The sequence below is a fragment of the Micromys minutus genome (assembly GCF_963924665.1).
Source record: "Micromys minutus genome assembly, chromosome: 9".
In the NCBI taxonomy this organism is placed as follows: domain Eukaryota; kingdom Metazoa; phylum Chordata; class Mammalia; order Rodentia; family Muridae; genus Micromys; species Micromys minutus.
The window spans coordinates 52,567,071-52,586,388 of record NC_137978.1 but is presented as its reverse complement, the minus strand read 5'-3'; the positions used below and the strand labels follow the sequence as shown (position 1 = coordinate 52,586,388).

Genomic DNA, 19,318 nt, shown 5'->3' with positions numbered 1-19,318 from the left:
ACACCCACACATACATGTGCACATGGAGGCCAGCGTTGTTAACACCCAATGTCAAGTCTTTCTCACCTGCTTTCTGTCTTTTCTTTTAGTGGGGGTTGGTTTGGGGGTTGTTCTTTGTTTGTTTGTTTGTTTTGAGACAAGGCTTTTCTGTCTAGTCTCACAGGCTGGCCCCGAATTCATAGAGGTGGGCCCACCTATGTCGCCCAAGTGCTTGTCCACCTTACTCTTTCATTCAGGCAGCACCTCTCATTGAACCTGGAGCTGATGCTGCTAAACTACCTGCCACAGAGCTTCAGGGATCTGTCACCTGGGACCATAGCCACCACACCTTGCTCTGTAAGTGTGCTAGCCAGGCTGTGGACAGTGGGTGAAGAGGCGTTCTGATGCCTTACCAGCCTGCTAACCAAGTTCGTTCAGTATACTCCTTACAGTAAGCAGTCTGCCACGCTCCAGAACTAGAAAGGGCCACGGGGTTGAGAGGGTGGGCATCTTTGCATGCCATACCCAGCAGTGACTGCACTTGGGACAGTTCCCAGAAATTATCCAAGTGGCACGAGGTCTGCAGGGGCATGATAGGACAGGTCAGAAGACCAAAATGGCCAGGTATAATTACACCTTTGGCCATGGAAAATGAGCGTGTGCATATTTTGGAAGACCACAGTGAAGGAGCCAAGTGTCTTCCACCCCCAAGCACCCTATGTTGCCAGGTCTCCTTTGTCACCAGTAGGCAGAATTGAGCTTAACACTGGAATTAGAGGTGAGGCCTTCCCTTTTCATAAGTCTGGGAACACCTAAGAACAAAGCCTCTTGAGTTACTACAAGAAGGAAAATAGGTAGGAATTACAAAAGAAAAAAACAAAACCAAAAGCAAAACCTCCCAATAGTGACTGATGTCTGCACACTAGCCCTCCTTGCTCACCCTGGTAAAACAGATCCATGGCTATTTTGGACGTAGTCTTAAAAAGGCAATGGATGGATGGCCTGGTGGGTGCCAATCTGCAGAAAGAAACTCCCTCCTCAGCAGGGCTCAAAATATACCCCGGCAGAGAGGTTCCAAATCTAGCCGCTAGTGTGCAGAGAGAGGCCATAGAAGGTCAAAGGAGCACCTTCCTGTCACATGATCCCTGGTCCACATGGGCGTGTGGTATTTTTGAAACAGCTTAGCAACCAATATCAGTCGGTTTCCCTCTAGCACAATGGAATTAGCATGTAATAAAATGGTATTTTGGCCATCTGCAAAAGGACAGTCATTCCCAACAATAAGCACGCACCAAATCCCGAGGCAGCAAAGGCTGTGATTCTGGGGAGAAGACAGTGCTGACTGGGCAGGGCAAACCGAGGTTCGGGGACTGGCTGCCAAGCAGAGAGCACATTTTGATGAAACTCTGTAACCAGACCTTTCATGGACCAGAGCAACCCCTCTGCAGAAAGCTGGCTCTGATATGTGAATGAGGGGGCGCACAGACAAACCCTGACATCCCCACCAACAGCTCCTTTCCTCACTGGCTTGAGCAGGTGAGCACACGGGAAAGCTGCGATCGATCCCTATGTGAGCCCCACTAAAGACACCCATGACTCCAGACCACGGTAACATGGCCATGGGTAGTGTGAGTCTTCTGAACTTACAGCTTTGGGAAGAAACTAAAACTGCAAATGACAGAGCCACAACAGGACACAGAACAATGTGTGCAGAATGAGAGGACTCTGCAAATTTAGTTTAAAAAGACAAAACTGTCATGCTGAGCATGACAGACTGAAACGTAAGAACACGTGTTTAAAGTCATCAGTAGAAAAGGCAGCCCAAGTGTCCACACACATGTAGTACACACACAGAGGCCAGGCCTCCATTCACGTATGGCTTGTGCAGAATGTTGGTATGCTTTTAACGAGCCATGCTTCACTGGACCCTAATCTGTTGAGACGTCGCGCCCCATTAACACCTTGACATCCATCATGCTTCAATTAAAAATTAGTAAGCACCCCAAATCCCAAACCCATTCTGAGAGGGGTCTGTGGTCCAGGGGAATCCCAAGGCTGGCTCTACAGAGGCGGCACCTTTTAAGCCACACCGAGAAGCCGTGGAAATTAACCCTGAAAGGCCTGGCTCTAAGTCCTTCATGTCCCATAGAAGATCTTTAAAGTGCAACAAGTTAAAACTACACCTAGGCATGGCAGCTGATGGCTGCATCCGATCCCAGTAGGAGGAGAGCTGAGGTAGAAGGATGTCAAATCCAAGGCCAACAGTAGGATATGTAGCCAGACCTTGTCTCAAAAGCAAAACAAAACAAAAACAAGCAGGGTCACAGGGATAGCTAGTGGTTAAGCGCACTGACTGCTCTTCTAGAGGTCCTGAGTTCAAATCCCAGCAACCGCAGGGTGGCTCACAACCATCTGTAATGGGATCCAATGCTCTCTTCTTGTATGTTTGAGGACAGCTACAGTGCACTCATATACATAAAATAATAAATAATTCTTTAAAAAAATGCAATAAAAAGAGAAATTTTCTAGAATTTTCCTATGTCCTAAATGTCACATTAGGGAATCAAGGAAAACCTGGCACAACATGAAGACATGCTATGCTCAGTCTCTTGCTGGAAAAGCCCACTCAAAGGTGACCCAGGAGCCAAGTATGGAGCAGGAAAGACCAGCATTCTTGATGCTATCTGGGCCACACCACCGCCCTGCAGTCTGTTTCTCAAAAAGGTAGGTTGGGCATGTGGACCTTCAAAGGGGTATTATAAAAAATCAGACGGAAACTCTGTGCTCAGATGTAGGCACACACAAGTATGCAAGGTTTCCATTACTGTGACCAAATTCCTGCCACAACTTAGAGCTAGGACATGTTTCTTCTGGCTTGTGGTTTTAGAGCTCTCTCCTCTCTCTCTCTCTCTTTCTCTCTCTCTCTCTCTCTCTCTCTCTCTCTCTCTCTCCATGGTTGGTTGGCTCTGGGACACTTGGGTCAGAACTTGGAGTGTGGGGTGAAGCTGCTCACCTTATGCATAGACAACCAAAGAAAAGGGGCCCGGGGTCCCCACCCCTCCTCCACTGTCTTGCCCAAAAGGCTAACTTCTTTCCACTCAGTTCCACCTCTTAAAAGTTCCACTGCCTTCCAACAGTGCCACAGACAGAGAATCAAGCCTTTCCTTTGGAGGTCTTTACGATTCAAACCTAACTGTTGGGCACAGTTAACAACTGTTAGCTCCTACCCCCAACCCTGGTCTCCCTGTCCCTCTCTCCCCCTTCCTGGTCCAGTTTTGTAGAAGACAGAGGGAAAAGAGGAAGTGAGTTTCGGTGCCAGGACAGATGTCGTTTGTGGCACTCTGCCCTATGTCTGCGCAGCCTGCACAAGAGGCCTGAGGCAGAACCCTGACCCGGCATTTGCTGGGGCGCAGCTCTCAGCCTCTTCTTCCTTCCCCATCATGCTGCAGTTCCTCCCTGGACCTAAGGAAAACTGGCATCTGCAGCAAAGCTACACATCTCAGAGATGAGTGATGAGGCCCCAGGGGAGAGCTGCAGCTGTAGCACGATGCTTCAGTTGCCATAAGAACAAAACAGCCCGTTAAACATCAAGAGCCGTCAGAAAAATGTGTGCTCACCCTTTCGTGCTTCCATGGCAGGGTTATTTCCAAACTACAGTAATAACTGAGCTGACAGTCAGCTAAGCACATTTTCATACAGAGTTCAAAAGGCAACTCTCATAGCTGAGCAGAGGGGGACCTGGTCACACCTCCAACTTTGGCCTCCCTCATCTAACACAGGATCAGGCACAGACCAAGAAAAAGTCAACACTTCCCAGAGTGGACCTGGCAGAGCACACAACATACAGAGTGGTGGATGGGACAATCACTCCAACTTCAAGTCTCTCTGGCTTCCTAGATGTCGCTGCCATCCAGATATAACATGCTTGTGTGCGTGCATGTGTGTATGTATGTGTGTCTGTGTATATGCTCACGAGACCCCTGAGATTATCTTTTATACCCACTTTCTCTTCAAGTCCAGCATGAGCCGCCTGTGGCTGGCTCTCTCAAGAGCTACTAAGCTCCTGAAACAACCCCAGCCCCAATCCTGAGGGTCCCCTCCCCCCAATTCCTGTTCTCAACCCCACTTATAGGCCTGTGTTTGTCTCACACACCTGCGCACAGCTGGAGCTTCAGCCCTACAGAGATTGTTGCACTGGGGACTTCAGGCTGCTGCAGAGTTTTATCTAGGATTGATGGAAGTCTCCTCCTATCCATTGTTTTCCTGGTGAGAATATTCTCAGCTCCAACCATGGAATCAAAGTAAATGAACAGAAACCCCTGCCTTCAGGGATGCCCCACTGCTACACCTCCAGGAAGACACGGACACAATGGGAAAAACAGACTTGGCTCCAGAGCCCCATTAAATCATCTAGGTGAGTTGGAAGGCCTCCCGGGGCTGATTTCAATTATCCCTGTGGCCGTTGCAATAGTGGGTACTTTGCTCTTTCCAAATTGTACCTCAGTGTCAGTTCATACGCAACATCATCTTAAAGCCCATTATTTTGTATGTTTAAAATTTTTTAAAAAGTTTAAAAAAGAGCTGAATACTTAAAAAACAGATGTAATAAAACTTTTTGTTGTTAAACCTTTCAGACTAGAAAGGACACTGGTGGTCTGGGGCTGGCTGAGGAAACTCTCCCAGCGTGGGCGCCTGGGTCAGTTACCTTTATTCTTGCCTGCAGAGGTGTGGCCCAAACTCAAGTTTCTAGAAACTGAAGCAAGGTAAGTCGTGGAAGGGGTCATAATAATTAATTTTATAATGAATGCATATTGTGGACTTTATCAATACACATGGGCTCAGTGTTAAGACTACCATATGAAACTCATCTTCTCTGCAGGAAGAATCTCAGAGCCCAGGGGTGGGGTGTGGCCTGGGAGAGAAAATGTTTCCTGTGTTTTGAATTCCACACAAAGAGCCCAGAAGAGAGCGACCGTGCGCCTCCCTCGGCTTGAGTGAGAACACATGAGGTAGGTACACACCAGGTCGATCAGATCGCTGAGGTTTTTCTCAATCTGCTGTGGAGGCAGGCGCCTCATCAGGTCCAAGGCGCAGTCCAGCTGCTGATCGCTCTGTGGAGAAAAAGAAAAGCATCTAAGTACTTACACCAATACTGAGAGCTTTGAAAGGCTTTCATTTCTTCAGATGCTGCCTGCTCAGGACCCTTTGGAGGACCCTCTGCTAGGCCTGTATGGGCCTGCAGCCTGGAGGGATGCTGTGCAGACAGCCTGTTCCTCTTTACAGAGCAGCCTGTCTGTGTGAGATCCCGGAGAGAAAGCAGTACAGCAGCCCACCAAGCCCTCCTATCCAGCAGATTCTTGGAGAAAGTTACGGTGACCTCTGCTGTGAGCTGAAGATGAACACCATCAGGTAACACCGCCAGAGATGAAAGCAAGCAACCACGGCAACAGTGCACGGTGAGATTGAAGTGCACCATTCGGCACCTACAGAGCTTCCCAGGCCTCTTTGCAAACTGGTCCAAAACCTGAAGTACTGAAAGTCAAGAGCTTTCTAGAAGGAAAAGCACTTGCCACCAAACATGGCCACCCGAGTTCAGGACTGACACAGTGGGAGAAAAGAACTGGCTGCTGACAAGTTGTCCTCTGAGTTCCACACGTGCACCTTGGCATATGCACACGTGCACAAACACAAAATAAATGAATTAGCTTTAAGAAGGGCTCACTATAGCCAGTAAAATACAGCACAGTGAACTGTATACTAGCTGCCCCAGTACAGGGCTAGCCTGACTCTCTGAGCACCTTTCCAAACTTACACACTGTGCGCTGCCTCATCCCCCCCTGACTACCATTCATGGAAGGCCCTGTGCACCATGCACCACACATACATACACGGAAATAATCAAGGGCGGGGTGAGGCTGAGTGGGGCAAGAGCAGTGAAGAGCAAAGGGGACTTGGTGCACAGCAGGCCCAGCATAGTTAGACCTGGACTACATGAGGAAAGTGCGCCTGAGAAAATGGAGAGAACAGGGTTGGGGTGGGGTGTTCTGAGGGCAGGCAGCCATGGGAATCCCCAACACCAAGAGGCTTTGATTTGTATCTCATACCTGCTCTGGTCCAACTCAGGACCTTTTGAAAGCCCAACATGAGGAAGCCACAGTCTCACAGAACACACACGGGAATCCCGAGAACGCCACATTTGGCTGTAATGAGCCACAACCATCTCAACTCTACTAACCACAGCAAGCATAGGGCAGGGGTCTACTTCATATCCACCACAGATGTGGCACAGAGCTATCTGAAGCCAATCCTATTTTCACACATACATACATGGTAGACTACTTAAAAAAAAGTGTCCCTTGCTCAAGATCACTGCACAGGATCATTTATTCTCAGAGAACAAACTCTAAAGAAAACAAAGCATCCCTAGCTCCTGCTGCTGCTCTTGTTTAATGAGGCATTCAATCACCACGGCCACAGACTGCTCGCTTGTACCATGCACTTTTATGGCAAGATATATCAGTCAAGGCCATAGTAGCATGGATTTGGCTCATTGGCATGGGAAGCTAGTGTCACATGTCCAGGGTAGAGCAGAGAGAGCTCACGGACTACAGAAGGGCATCTCCATTCTTATAGCGCCTTAGGCCATTTTCTTCACCTCCACCAGCCTCTGTTGTGCATGAGATGGGGGAAAGGACTCTAACCTTCTCAGAGTGGTGTGGTGACTTGGGTAATAATGTATATGGGTGTCAGCACACAGCAGCAGTATGCATTTAATATTGGAGCATCTTATGTAAATATCACTCAGACCTCCCATATGTGAAACGTTGGTCTAAGGGGCTGGAGAGACCCAGAGGTTAAGAGCATGTGTTGCTCTTCCAGAGACCAGAGTTCAATTCCCAGTACCAACACCAGGTGGATGACAATAACCTAACTCCAGCTCCAGGGGACCCCTCTAATTCTGACTTCTGGGAGTACCTGCATACCCTGTGTTCAATATGAAGAATAAATCAAGCATGGTGGCACCACCTGCAATTTTAGCGCTTGGGAGGCAGACAAGAAGCTCACAAGTTCACTATCATTGTCACCTATGTAGTGAAATTAAGACCATCCTGAGACACATGAGACCCTGCCCCCAAATAAGGGGTTGAGGTTGGGCAGGGCTGGAGAGGTGGCTCTGGTTGTTATGTACACTGACTGCTCTTCCAGAGGACTGAGTTCAGTAAATACAGTGGTCTCAAAGACTGGAAACTCTAAGTGATTCAATTGGAACTAGTGTTTCTTACCCAGAGATGATCTCTATGGGACTAGCCATTCCCACGTGACCTGCTGTTCCAGGGCGCATAAGACCACTTTGCCTGTCATGGCAGGGGAGAGAAAGGGTTGCTGCCAGGACTTAATAACTAGGGGTCAGGAATGCCATGCAACATCCAACAACACAAAGGACTTCCCCACAATTGCCTGGCTAACTGAGCCTGTTTTGGTTTGGATTTTTGTGAAGATAACAGGGGAGCTTGCTCCTAGGACTCAAGTCAGAAACACCAGGCATGCATTTACCCAAGACCACTCAGGCCTTAAAAACTTGTGGGTTTGGGGAAAAGGAAATGGTTTACATATGTAAGCCATACTCATTTACAACTGTAACCCCGAAAATACTTGTGGAGATGGTGGAGCCAGCATGCAAGAGCACCATTCTGATCTCTGGGCAGCCTTTTCAGACTCCAAAACCCCAGTGCACCACTCAACCCCAAGGGGGCCTCTACAGGAGGTCTTGCTTGCAGACTGCTGGTCTGCACAGCTGGCAGGCCAGTCCTACCCCATCACACTTCAGCTCACACAGGCTCTGTGCTGTCCCAATCCATCCTAACTAGAAATGTTTCACAACAGATTTCTGGGGCTAAGGACGTTTAACTCACATTAGGTTAGGAAATGACTAAATGCTTCCCGTAAGTGAAGCAAAATGGGAAAGCCTACTGACAGCCCGTAAAAAGTTAAAATTAGATTGGAGTGGACCGAAGCCACTCACTAGGAGTCACACCAAGCCTGGGGGTCCAAAGGGAGCGGCATCAAGAACACTAAGAAAACAGGGTGGTAGGGAAGATTACCCTGTGGACAACCCAGTTGACACCCCTATCTTCATGAGGTCCAGAAACAAGTATGGGTGAACTTGTCTGCTAAACACGGATGTACGTGCACCTCAAACTAGTGCAACAGCCTAAGAGTGAAAACAGAATTCATAACTGTGGGAAGAGTTATACAGGCACAGGAGACAGAAGACAATGTTGTCTGGGTCTTGCAAGACATGCTGTGAAGCTTCAAATTGTGTTAATCTGTTGCTTACGTAGTCAGCAGACAGACATACATAATACATATATGTATACATATGCACACATGTATACACACATACACAGATATTAATATTTATTTGTATATGGATGCCTGCATGTATGTCTCTGCATATGCCTGGTTCCAGAAGAGGGGATCAGATCCCACAGAACTGGAGTTACAGGTAGGTGTGAGTCACCTTGTGGGTTCTGGAACTCAAACATAGGTCCTCTGAAGAGCAACAAGTGCTCTTAACTGCTGAGCCAGATTTCCACCCCCCTAAATAAAGTACTAGAAAGAAATACCACAGGAGCAAGTGAAGATGGGGTGCAGCAGAGAAGGAACCCCTTCCTGTGGCGAGATGTCTGTGTGACTTCAATCTGTGGCCTATTTGCCTTCTGAGATGCTTCCTAAATGGACGCCTCCTTCCTCCTCCTAAGAGCAGATGCAAGGTGGGGGTCCTTCTGCCCTGCCTATCTATAAAAGCATCCTTCTGGATTCACCAGGCGGACATGGAGAGCCAGGCCCTGAATTTGCCCTGAGGTATGAGATTATCCCAGTTCTCACAGAACTGAGCAAACAGCATGAACGCATGGTGGGGACACAGCAAATGCAGGTTCACCCTTGTTTCCGTGCCCATCTTCTTAGGCTGCCCTCCCTCAATTACTTCTTTTTTTTTATTATTTGTTTATTTTATGTATTTGAGCACACTGTAGTTGTCAGACACACCAGAAGAGGGCATCAGATCCCATTACAGATGGTTGTGAGCCACCATGTGGTTGCTGGGATTGAACTCAGGACCTTTGGAAGAGCAGTCAGTGCTCTTAACCGCTGAGCCATCTCTCCAGCGCCCCCTCAATTACTTCTTATTTTGCAAACTGCAAGCCCTTGACTAAAATGGCTTCTTGTAAGTGCCCTCCTCAGAAAGCCAGCTTTCTGGGCTTTCCTTTCCACCCCACTGGTGCTCATGGGATGGGATGAAAATTAAGTGCCAAAGAAAGGCCATTCCACCGCACCTTTCACAGCTTTCTGCCCGTTCAATTAGTCACTCAAAAATTATTTATTGTTACCTAGGTAACAAACTCTGTTTTTGATGCTCAGTAGTGAATACAAAGTCCCTGGTCTTTTCAGAGCTTACAGTGCAGGGGAAAATCAATTGGGGGGGGGGGAGCTGGAGGGTACAGAAGAATATGGGTGCTAGCTCTGGTAGCTTCCTCACTTTAAAAAAGTCACAAAACTGCCTAAATTACCTGGCAACAAGTAAAATAATGTCCACATAAGTGAGAACTAGCAGAGTCAAATCAAACACCACAGGCCAAGCTAACCCGGGAGTACGGGCTGTACAACCTGAGTGTCATTACTACTCTGCACACAGCCAAACCTGCCCTGCTAAACACACACACACACACACACACACAGACAAAGTCCCCAGGGAGCTCATGAGCAAAGTGAGCATCATCAGTTCCTGTGCAGGGCACACCCCAGCCTGTGATAAGCCCCAGCTGGACGCTGCACACACACTCCCCCAGCAATGATAAAGCTGGACATGAAGCCCACTACTAAATCCAGAGGACACCCAGGGACACTGTGGGAGGGCAATTCTGTACCCGAGGCAGCCCCTGGGGACCTTGCAGGGTCACAGCACACCCTCACAGTATACAAGGAAGAGAAGGACTGATGAACCCTTGCCCTGCTGGCCTGAGGTCAGCAGAGGGGATGAGATGCGGTCTGGAGTGGGAAGAGTGACCTGTACTCAGTTATTCCCAAGCTTCTCACAGGCAGCCTGCTTAGCCTGGACCAGGCTTAGAGCCCACCACCCCATCAGTGTGGCTCTTGTCTCTTGTCAGGGGGAAGGCTTGTGTTTTTGTGCTACTTTCTCTGGATTCTTTAAAATCCACTGCTCTGTGTAGGTTTAAGAGCTCCTGGAGAGTCCACAGAGAAATGTCACCACCCTCTGAGTCTGTGAGACTGATTTCCCAAAGTCAGCCACAACCCGGCACTCTACCCTACCCACCATGCCTGGTCAGCCTCCTTCCTACTGGACTCACATGTGTCCACAGCCCTTTCTTCTCGGCCGTGGGGTGTGTCTTGTGTCAGCTTTGGCAATCTTACAGCAAGCCTACCTTGAGTGACGTCTGAGGATAGATAAAGCTGGCAGCTTCTCTCCACAGAAAAAGAAGCTCAGATCCTATACGACAGACAGGCCCTAAGCCCTAGCAGTATGTCTGGCACCCACTGTGACTACACCAATACAAGCCCCTGAGCCAGAATGGCCTGGCCAGGGTGTCCTTGAGCTGATGACCACAGAAACTACTCTGGAGGAACTTTGGAGACACTAGGGAATCGTGGGTGACCTTGGTGGATGGCAGCAGCACACAAAGTTTCTTGCAATGACCACTGGGGGGCAGTCTCACTGGAGATGAGCCTTGGGTAGAACAGACCAGCAAGAGGTCTCCTCACGAATACTCAGAGGACTGCAGAGTCAGCAGTTAATGGGCAGAACAAAGAGGGTGAGGTGTTGTCTAGGAGACAGGAGGGGGTTGAAAAGCAGATTACATGCAGTCTGAGCATCATTTGAAACATGGTATATCTAATTCCAGGGAGAAGCAGGAGCTCACACTACTAGTATTTCTAGGTAGAAGTGGGCCTGGTCCTCCCAACTGGTTGGGCGATCTGGACTCTGGACTCCAGTGGCATCTGTATATAAACAGAGCCTGCAGAGCTGGTTTACATTCCAGAGAGGTTTAGTGAATACTCACTTCACAGACTGCACAGGGGTAAGCTGCTGGCGCCTGGAGGCTGAGCTGACTTACCACAGACTTGTGGTGTCTCACTGGACTAGGACTGGCCTCCAGGACAGTCTTGTGACCCAGCAAGCAATTGTTTAGCAGAATCTGTTTTCTGCCTTAGAACACAGAACACTGTGTGCTGGGGGCTATTTGGGAGAGAATGGAGGGCAAGCCCAGCCTCCACATCAGGTCCTCTTGGTTTAATAAAATGAAAAGTGATTTGTCTATTGAAAAACTAACTGCCCCTAGGTGGCACACTGATGACAGTGGCCTAGACACAGTGTGTCCTTAGGATGGCATTTGTTTCCATGGAAAATCTACTGAGAGGACAAAACAACATCTGCTTGGGCAGAAAGTATGCCCCTGAAACTTTGGGGTCTACTGCACGCTGTCATGGATGGGTCAGTGACATCTTTTAAAACAGGCTCAAACAAACATCACGTGACAAACCAGGAATCATTTAGCACCGTCTGGGATCATGCAGATGTCCCTAGAAGATGGTAGTGTCTCAAGAAGGAACTCAGGTCCCTGAATGGCCTGCCAGCTCATGTGCAAGAAATAATTCCCTGCTTTACCTTGGCAGAAAAATGGACCCTTTAAAGAGAGCAGCATGGTGCAGAAGCAATGTCATTTCAACAGTGCCTCCTCATACTGCAGAGCTCTTAGCAGGGCATAAGGACAGAGCTTCTCTGCCAGGACACGCTCTGGGCACTCCAGGGCCTATACTCCCTGGTTTCTAACTAGACACAGGCTTTCCATATGGGCTGCCAAGGGTCTCTGGGGAGGAGGAGGGGGTGTCACTTCAGGTGCCTAGTCACTCCACATAGACTTGAAAGCCAGCATCTGCCCCACACGACCCCTGCCTTGTGTGCCACTGAGCAACAGTTCCGTACCACTGCAGTGAGAAGAGGGACAGAAGGACAGGGGCGGACTTAACTCCACAGTTGCCGTCAAGAGGTCCTCCCTGGAGCACCTTGCAGCCTACTCCCTGATGCCTTCTCATCCATCTGTCCCACAGAGGGTGCAGCTGAGAACAGCACTGGAACCATCTCCCTAGTTCCAGATGTTTCCAAGCCGACCCGAGGTTATCAAAACTGCACCAATGTGACAGGCTTAGAAGAGTCCTAAGACACCTAGACATCTGACCCAACAGTGGGAATTTCCATGTGCTTCTCCCAGTATGTTTGTTCCAGCGGAAACTTAGCAACCTGCACACAGCTCCTGTCTAGTTCTACAGCCACCATCGATGGACCTTCCCAAAGCCTCAGAACGAGTCACTCTAGCTGTGCTTCTGTTTGCAGTATCAGCTCCCACCCGTGGAACTCAGGGTGTTTCTTCATGGAGACTGGGATTCACTGGGCATGGCTGGTGAAAGGGACAGTTCCCAGCGTCTCCAGGAGGCACAGCTGTGCTGGTACCTTTTGACTCCAGACTCTGCATGCAGCAAGCTGGTCCACTTTGGGCTCTTCTACCTCTGTAGAAGGCAGATGCCCTTCTTGTACCCTCCTCTTCAACACAGATGGGGGCCAGGCATGAGCTCTGTGTGCCTAAAACGACCCATTCCAGTACTCCTACAGATGATGGCTGCCTGCTTTCTATGCCTCGGCCTTTAAGACAACAAGGGTGGCAGAGAAGAGAAACACCCAGGTCAGGTGGCTCTGCCACACACTGCCAGCATGTTTTGGGGCCTGCTTATGAGCAAGCTCATTGACTTGGAGTAGAATTTCCCTCAAGATCAACTCAATCACCTGTCTAGTCTTGGAAACAGAGCTGTTAAACTGAGTGGGGTCTCAGGAACTTTCTAGCTCGCTAGATGGACAACTCCACAGCAAGTGAACCAGGACCCAAACACCAACGCTGTGCTCACCACCTGCTCGCAGGTGGACTGAAAGCAGAAGCTGGGCTGGCATCCTCCCGGCAGCACCTCAGAAGTTCTGTCCAGAGGAATGATGCAACAGCCTGGGCTCACAGGAGGAGATCAGAGAGGGGAGGAGGAGAGGAAGTGCTCCCCAAGGCATGGTGGCACGTGCCTTTAATCCAAGGGCTCGGGAGGCAGAGACATGCCATGATTCCCAGGCCAGCCTGGTCTACAGCGTGGGTTCCAGGACACAGAGCAACTTTGTCTTAAAATAAAAAAACAAAAACAAAAAACCAAAACCCAACTCAATGTGCAAACCAACTTCAAAAGAAAAGGGAAGGAGGTAGCAGCACTTCTGTTGCTGAGTACCAAGGACCAGGCCCATGTCCTGGGGAAGGGTGCCAGTTTCACAGGTGAGTGAAGGCTCAAGCCAGTTGGCCTAAAGCCAGAGCACAGTGACACTGAGACAGAGACTAGCCTCCACACCCAAACATCTACAGAGGCCACTAACCAACAGTATCCAGTCTAACATTAACTTCCTATAGCAGCGGGCCGGCTCAGAGAATCAATCAGCAACAGTTAGGGTCTTCTCCCAGGCGGATGGGGAGGGGGTGGGGGAGCAGTTCCCCCACCAATCTGTCTCCTTGGATTACAACCACAGTCTCACACACCACTGACAGGTGATTTCTTAGAAACACTAAAGCTTTCTGGAGACAGTGTCTCTGGTTGATGGTTTCCTGGCCCTTTCAGAAGAGTCCACAGGGTGCCGTCACCTATGGTCCGTTCATTAATGGTTCGCAGATGTCTCCAGCTGCTGCCTCTGCATGATCCTGGCTGGTTTCATGTAACCAGCAACTAATCCCTCCACTTCGTCAACTGGCAGCTAGACACATAATTAGGGGCAATCCCAAGATGTCTTCAATAGATGGCATGTGTGCTGTCTGCATCGACTTCAATGGTATGGGAAACTCAAGGAGTCTCTGCTCAAAGGCCAGACAATTAATCCAAGTGTCCCTGTACTCCACACCTGGAAGAACACTGTTTGGAAAAAAGGTCCATACATACACTGGCAGAGAGAAGTCTTTTGCAGCAGGGGCAGCCAACTGACAAGACCCTTCCCTTAAACACATTCATGAGCTAGCCTGAGTGCAATTTGCAGTACTTGGATATTTTTTAACATAATACATTTTACATAATATTTACCCCAATAAAGTAGTTGTACAGCTTTCCAAAGTGGGGTGGGAATCTGACAGATCAGCTCCCGTCAGCCAACAGCACAAACAGGCCCCAAAGCAGCAATATATGAAGAATGGGGGAGGGGGCTCCATTAACCCAAGCATTTTACCTACAGTAGAACAGGGCTGTTTCTTGATTTAGGTCTAAGGAACACAGTACTTGTGCATCAAATAAGCACTGGGTGGGCCAGAATGCAGCTTGGAGGTAAAGCGGCTTTCCCAACCCATGAAGCCCTGGGTTCAAGTCCCAGCACAGCAAAAAGAAAAACAACAATGATGATGACACATGGCTATGTTAAAACATTTTTAAACTTTTAACTCACACCCACGCTTGCACACATGCACACGATGTGTGCTGATCAGATCGAGGCTGCTCTGTGCAAACCGCCATGCGTGCCTTTGTGCCGGGTCATTTTGAATTCCCTCCTGACGTTGGGTATACTGCACACTGTGGAACACTGGCATTCCAGGCAGATGCACCTCTGCACTTGCTGAGTTCTTCCTACTTCCCAGGCCCATGTTTGAAGGAAAACTGTATCCAACTTCTGAGCATTGCTGTCTGCTTGTCCCCACCCAAAGGCCGGGTGCCACACTCAACTGTCAATCTCAGGTACAGAACAGCAGACAACAGAACCCTGCAAGAACCTGTCCCACACCACTCCACTGTGTCAACAAAGCTGTTCTGCTGGTGGACACCTAGGATGCAATTCTCTACCAACATGTGACATGCTTGCAAATTTAAACTAAGACCTGGTATTCCTCTCTTCTGGTTATATCATGACCTACAGAGCAGAGATGCCCCCCCCCCCAAAGAAACAACACTTCCTGGTTTCGCTGTTCAAGACCTAGATAGCCTGGCAAATCTGTCCAAAGTAAGACAGAAAAGGGTGCCAAGTCTACTCCTGCCAGATCCTGGCAGTGGGGTCTGGACAAGGCTGTCACTTTCCTGATCCTTAATTCTTTCATTTGTTAAATACAAACAACCATGCTATCACCAGTGCAGGGACTGGAACACAATGTCAAAGAAGCACCTGTAAAGAAACCCACACCATCTAAAACCATCTCCAAGGAGAAACAGGAATCACAAAGACCCTCTTACAGCTGATCCCGTCTGGCGCCAGACTCCAATGTTTCTAAAGCCACGGCTGCCCTCTGTTTATCAGTTAACATTACCTCAAGGCATACAAGAGGCCCCAACAAGGGCTTGAAAAACCAGCCACAAAGCTAATCATTTTGGTTCTTTAAGCCAAAGCAGTCTCTCCAAGAGGACCTGATGCCCCTCCATCTGCAGACACAGCTCCTCTGAACTGGTACATGCCTTGCTAGTGAGCTCCACCAGCAGAAACTAGAAGCTCTAATGAATGCTGAGGGCAGGGTTTCAAGGGAAGCTGTTAAGGGACAGGGTCGAATACCCATGAATGGGCAGAAAGAGGTAGACAGGGAGGCACCAACCCTGGGCTGGTGAGTACCATCGGGCTACTGCCTACAGCAGCCCTGATGACATCAGGACAGCTTCCACTCAGCCAGAAGGAGACTCTACCTCACAGCCAAGGAGACATCAGCAAACTACAGCTATAGCTTGGTATGTGTGTGTGTGTAGTTATACATGCATGTACACAAATGTACATGTGTGAGCTAGGAAACAACCTTTCTTATTTTATTATTTAGACAAGGCCCTTCATTGGCCTAGGACTTACTAAGTAGTCTATGGAGGTGAGCCCACAATCCCAAAGGATCTGCCTACCTGCCTTGACCTCCTTGCTGGGACTGTAACACATAGCCAAAGTCACTGCCCTGAGTGTTCCACAGGCCCATGCTCCCTGCCCTAAGACCCTGCCATCTCTCGGTTGGCAAGTTATTCAACATCTGGGTTGGTACCACTGAGTTGCAGAGGAAGTGGGCAGTACCCTGGGCAAGGAATGACATATGTGCGAGGTCTGCATTCAGATTTGGACCCCACCAAATCTGTGTGCGTGGCCTGGGGCAGGCCTCTAAGCTCCAAGCTAAAGTCTTCCCTAGAAAGTAAGGGTAACAATGTTCCTGCTTTGTGCTTTACTTTTAAGAGGAAATGGGACTGATTAATACATACCTGGGACATTTAATGTTCAATGACCTTTACATGTGAGTCAACAGGAATCAGAAAGGCAATGAAAAGATTAAAAAGTCTCACTTTTCAAACCGAAGACCTCTGACCACCTCTAGGAAAAATGCTGAATTCTCCATCACAGCTCATCTGAGACTCTGCCCAGGGAGACCAGGATGGTTCCAAGGCCGGATCAAAGGAGGATGGACTGGTTTCCTGACTTGGGCTATACATCTATCTACATGGACCTGTAAGAATGGAACCACAAAGAGGCCAGGAGAACCAATCTCTACAGACGCCAACACTCGGTTTCTTGGAATGGCACTTCCCACGGCAGAGAACCTCCCATCCAGATATGAATGCCCCTGACAGCTTTCACTAATGGTAAACGACCTTAGTTGGGGATATAGCTCACCTGTCACAGGCCAGCAGTCACAACACAGATAAACATGGCTGTCAGGCTGCATGCAACCTCACAGAGAACTGGGATACACAAAAAACTCCAATGAGCTCAGGGCTACACACAACCCCACTGAGCACTGGGAGACACACTTGCCCAACCAGCACAGGAGTCATTTCCAAGGAAGAGAATACGCAGTGCCTCGACTGCGTGTACCTCTCTGCCCGGTGAATGCCTGAGCTGCCTGGGCACCTTCTGTAGGGTGAGACTTGGGTGTGGAGAAGGGAACCCTACATCAGGGGACAAGTCACAGGGGCAGCAGGGTTACTGTTACAGCAAGACGTCCCAGTACTGCAGTGTTAGAAAGGCATCTATCCAGGATCCCCACACCAGCCCAGAGAAACCAGATAAACTGCTACCCAGGGGCCTCAGCAAAGCCAGCTTCAAAACTCACTCATGACACAAAGAGAAAACATCTTTGCTTTGCTAAGTTCGTTTGATACTTAGCTTATAAATTCTGTGCCAGATAGAACAGGGCCAAGTTCAGGGAGGTGGAGGGGGATGTTCTGCTCAGCTTTCTGCTCATGGATAGGTAGAAGGCGTTCCACTCCTAACCCCTGACTCCCCAGAGAATAACAGTGTTTGGATGGCCAACACATGCTCAGCTCTGTACAAAGCCCCAGACAGAGAATCCATCCACCGATTCTTGTTCCCATCTCCAACCACCTCCCACAGCAGGCGAGAGGCCGAGGCACATGGCTCCAAGGTCATACTCATTTGAAGGTCCGTGGGAATGCTTAGGGAAGCCCTTGTTACTGCTCTGCCAGCTGGAGTAACTTTGGGAGAGCTGGAGAATCGGGGACTGCAGGCCCTGACAGGACACAGGACAGGCAGGTGTTGCTGCCATCCTAGTGACCTCACTGCTCTGTAAACACAACATGCACAGCTCTGTGCTTGAGGTGGCTGCTGCTCAAGCAGGAAATGGGGGTACCCCTGTGCACCTCAGTAATGTGATGTTTCCTTCAGCTGTGGAAAGGCAGATTGTAATGAGAAAATTCTATTAGGAAATGAACCAAAGACATCCAGAACATGCTGAAGGAAAAGAGGAAGTTTCCCAAGATGACCTCCTAGTCTTCCCACACTGACATCTCTTCCTTCTACGTTGCAGGGGCACAGACTGTCTCCCATGAGACTCTGTACAAGGCGTGCAGACCATGGCAGTGACTCTGTCTGCACCTCAGCTCTGGAACTTAGGAGTAGTCCCAAGACAGTAAGGACACAGGTGTCAGGCTTGAGTCCCCAGCAAGGGCTGACCCAGGAGGCCCGTCACAGTCATCAGCACGGTTTGCTCACTTTCTTCTTGTTTCCCTTGTGGCCTTTGGCTGAGAAACACGACTTAGCTCATTCTCACAGGATTAATTCCAGAGCAAGGGGCAGTGTAGGAATCCGTTTCTAATCAATGATGGAAAACAGCTTTGCTCTTCAGCCAGATTTATTCTTGTGTGAGTTCCCTCCAAGAGCATGCAAGTTCAAGGCAGTATGGAGCATAGAGGCCAGTCCTCAACAGCATCCCATGGGACCCTGCTGGCCTTAACTGTCCACCAGAGATAGACACCACAACCAAGGGAAAGAGGTGAAGTGCAGGGCTGTCCCATCCCTATGGATACCATCACAGTTTTAAAAGCATCACAGACACCCCATTCCTGTAAAACACAGCCACACACTTGGAACGGAATGGGAAAAGTCTGTAGCAGGAATTTTGAGTTAAGATCTTTGTTTCTTAAAGAATCACATTTTAGTTACTCCAGAGTCCCCTCCCTACACAACCCCTAAGCACTGACTACTCCAGTCCCTGCTGATAGCTACCCAGGGGACATCTCTTTTTATAGGCAGCCAGTTCACAAAGCACTGGGCGCTTGATAGTACTTCCTCCCACTAACAGTTCTCTGCTGTGCCAGACCCAAGTCCAGCCTACTCCAGTTCTTTGCCACACAGCATTCTCTAAGACCTAAAGACCTGAAGCACAGCTGTTCCCAGCTCCACCTGCGCTCCATGCACAACAGACTTGGGAACTTGCTGGACTTACTGTGTGCCACTTAGCATGTTCCTGACAGAATTGTCACTTAGAAGTAAGTGTCTGTGAATGTGAGTGTGCATGTGCGTGTGTACATACACATGCAGGAAGAGGTCAGAGGGCAACCTTGGGTACTGGTCTCCCTCCGTTTGTCACTGCACGAGGTTAGCTGGCCTGCAAGCTTCTGGGGACTCTCATCTCCATTTCCCATCTATTCAATCTCATCGATGGGTTACAGATATGTGCTACAGGTCCTCATGACTTCAAGGCAAGAGCACCCTGAACCATCTCCTCAGACTATCTGTTTGGGAAAGAATGAGGTCCTAACACCCAGAACTTCTGCTGCAGCTCTTCCAGTGTCACTCCTGATTTTAATCCAGACATGAAGCCCAGAAAATGAGGCCAGGGCACATCCAGGGGTGAGGGGGGGAAGAAGGAGGATCAGGGAGTGCAAGCTAAAGGAAAACACACATGCATTACTGACTAGTTCAGTGAGCTGCCTAGAAAGTACTTGAGAAACACTCATTCAGGAGGCACATTAATAAGTTATCTTTGTGATCAAGGGCATCAGAAATGGA

At 49.1% G+C, this 19,318-nt stretch overlaps 1 protein-coding gene across 2 annotated transcripts in view; it reads right to left on the bottom strand.

Moving 5' to 3' along the window:
* Window positions 1-19,318, bottom strand: part of CAPZB (capping actin protein of muscle Z-line subunit beta) — a 95,856-nt gene that overhangs the window by 44,822 nt on the left and 31,716 nt on the right. For both annotated transcript variants that reach the window (XM_080921938.1, XM_080921939.1), the window contains exon 2: window positions 5,001-5,090. In XM_080921938.1, coding sequence (XP_080778064.1) covers window positions 5,001-5,090 — 90 coding nt within the window. The remainder of the gene's footprint in view (window positions 1-5,000; window positions 5,091-19,318) is intronic.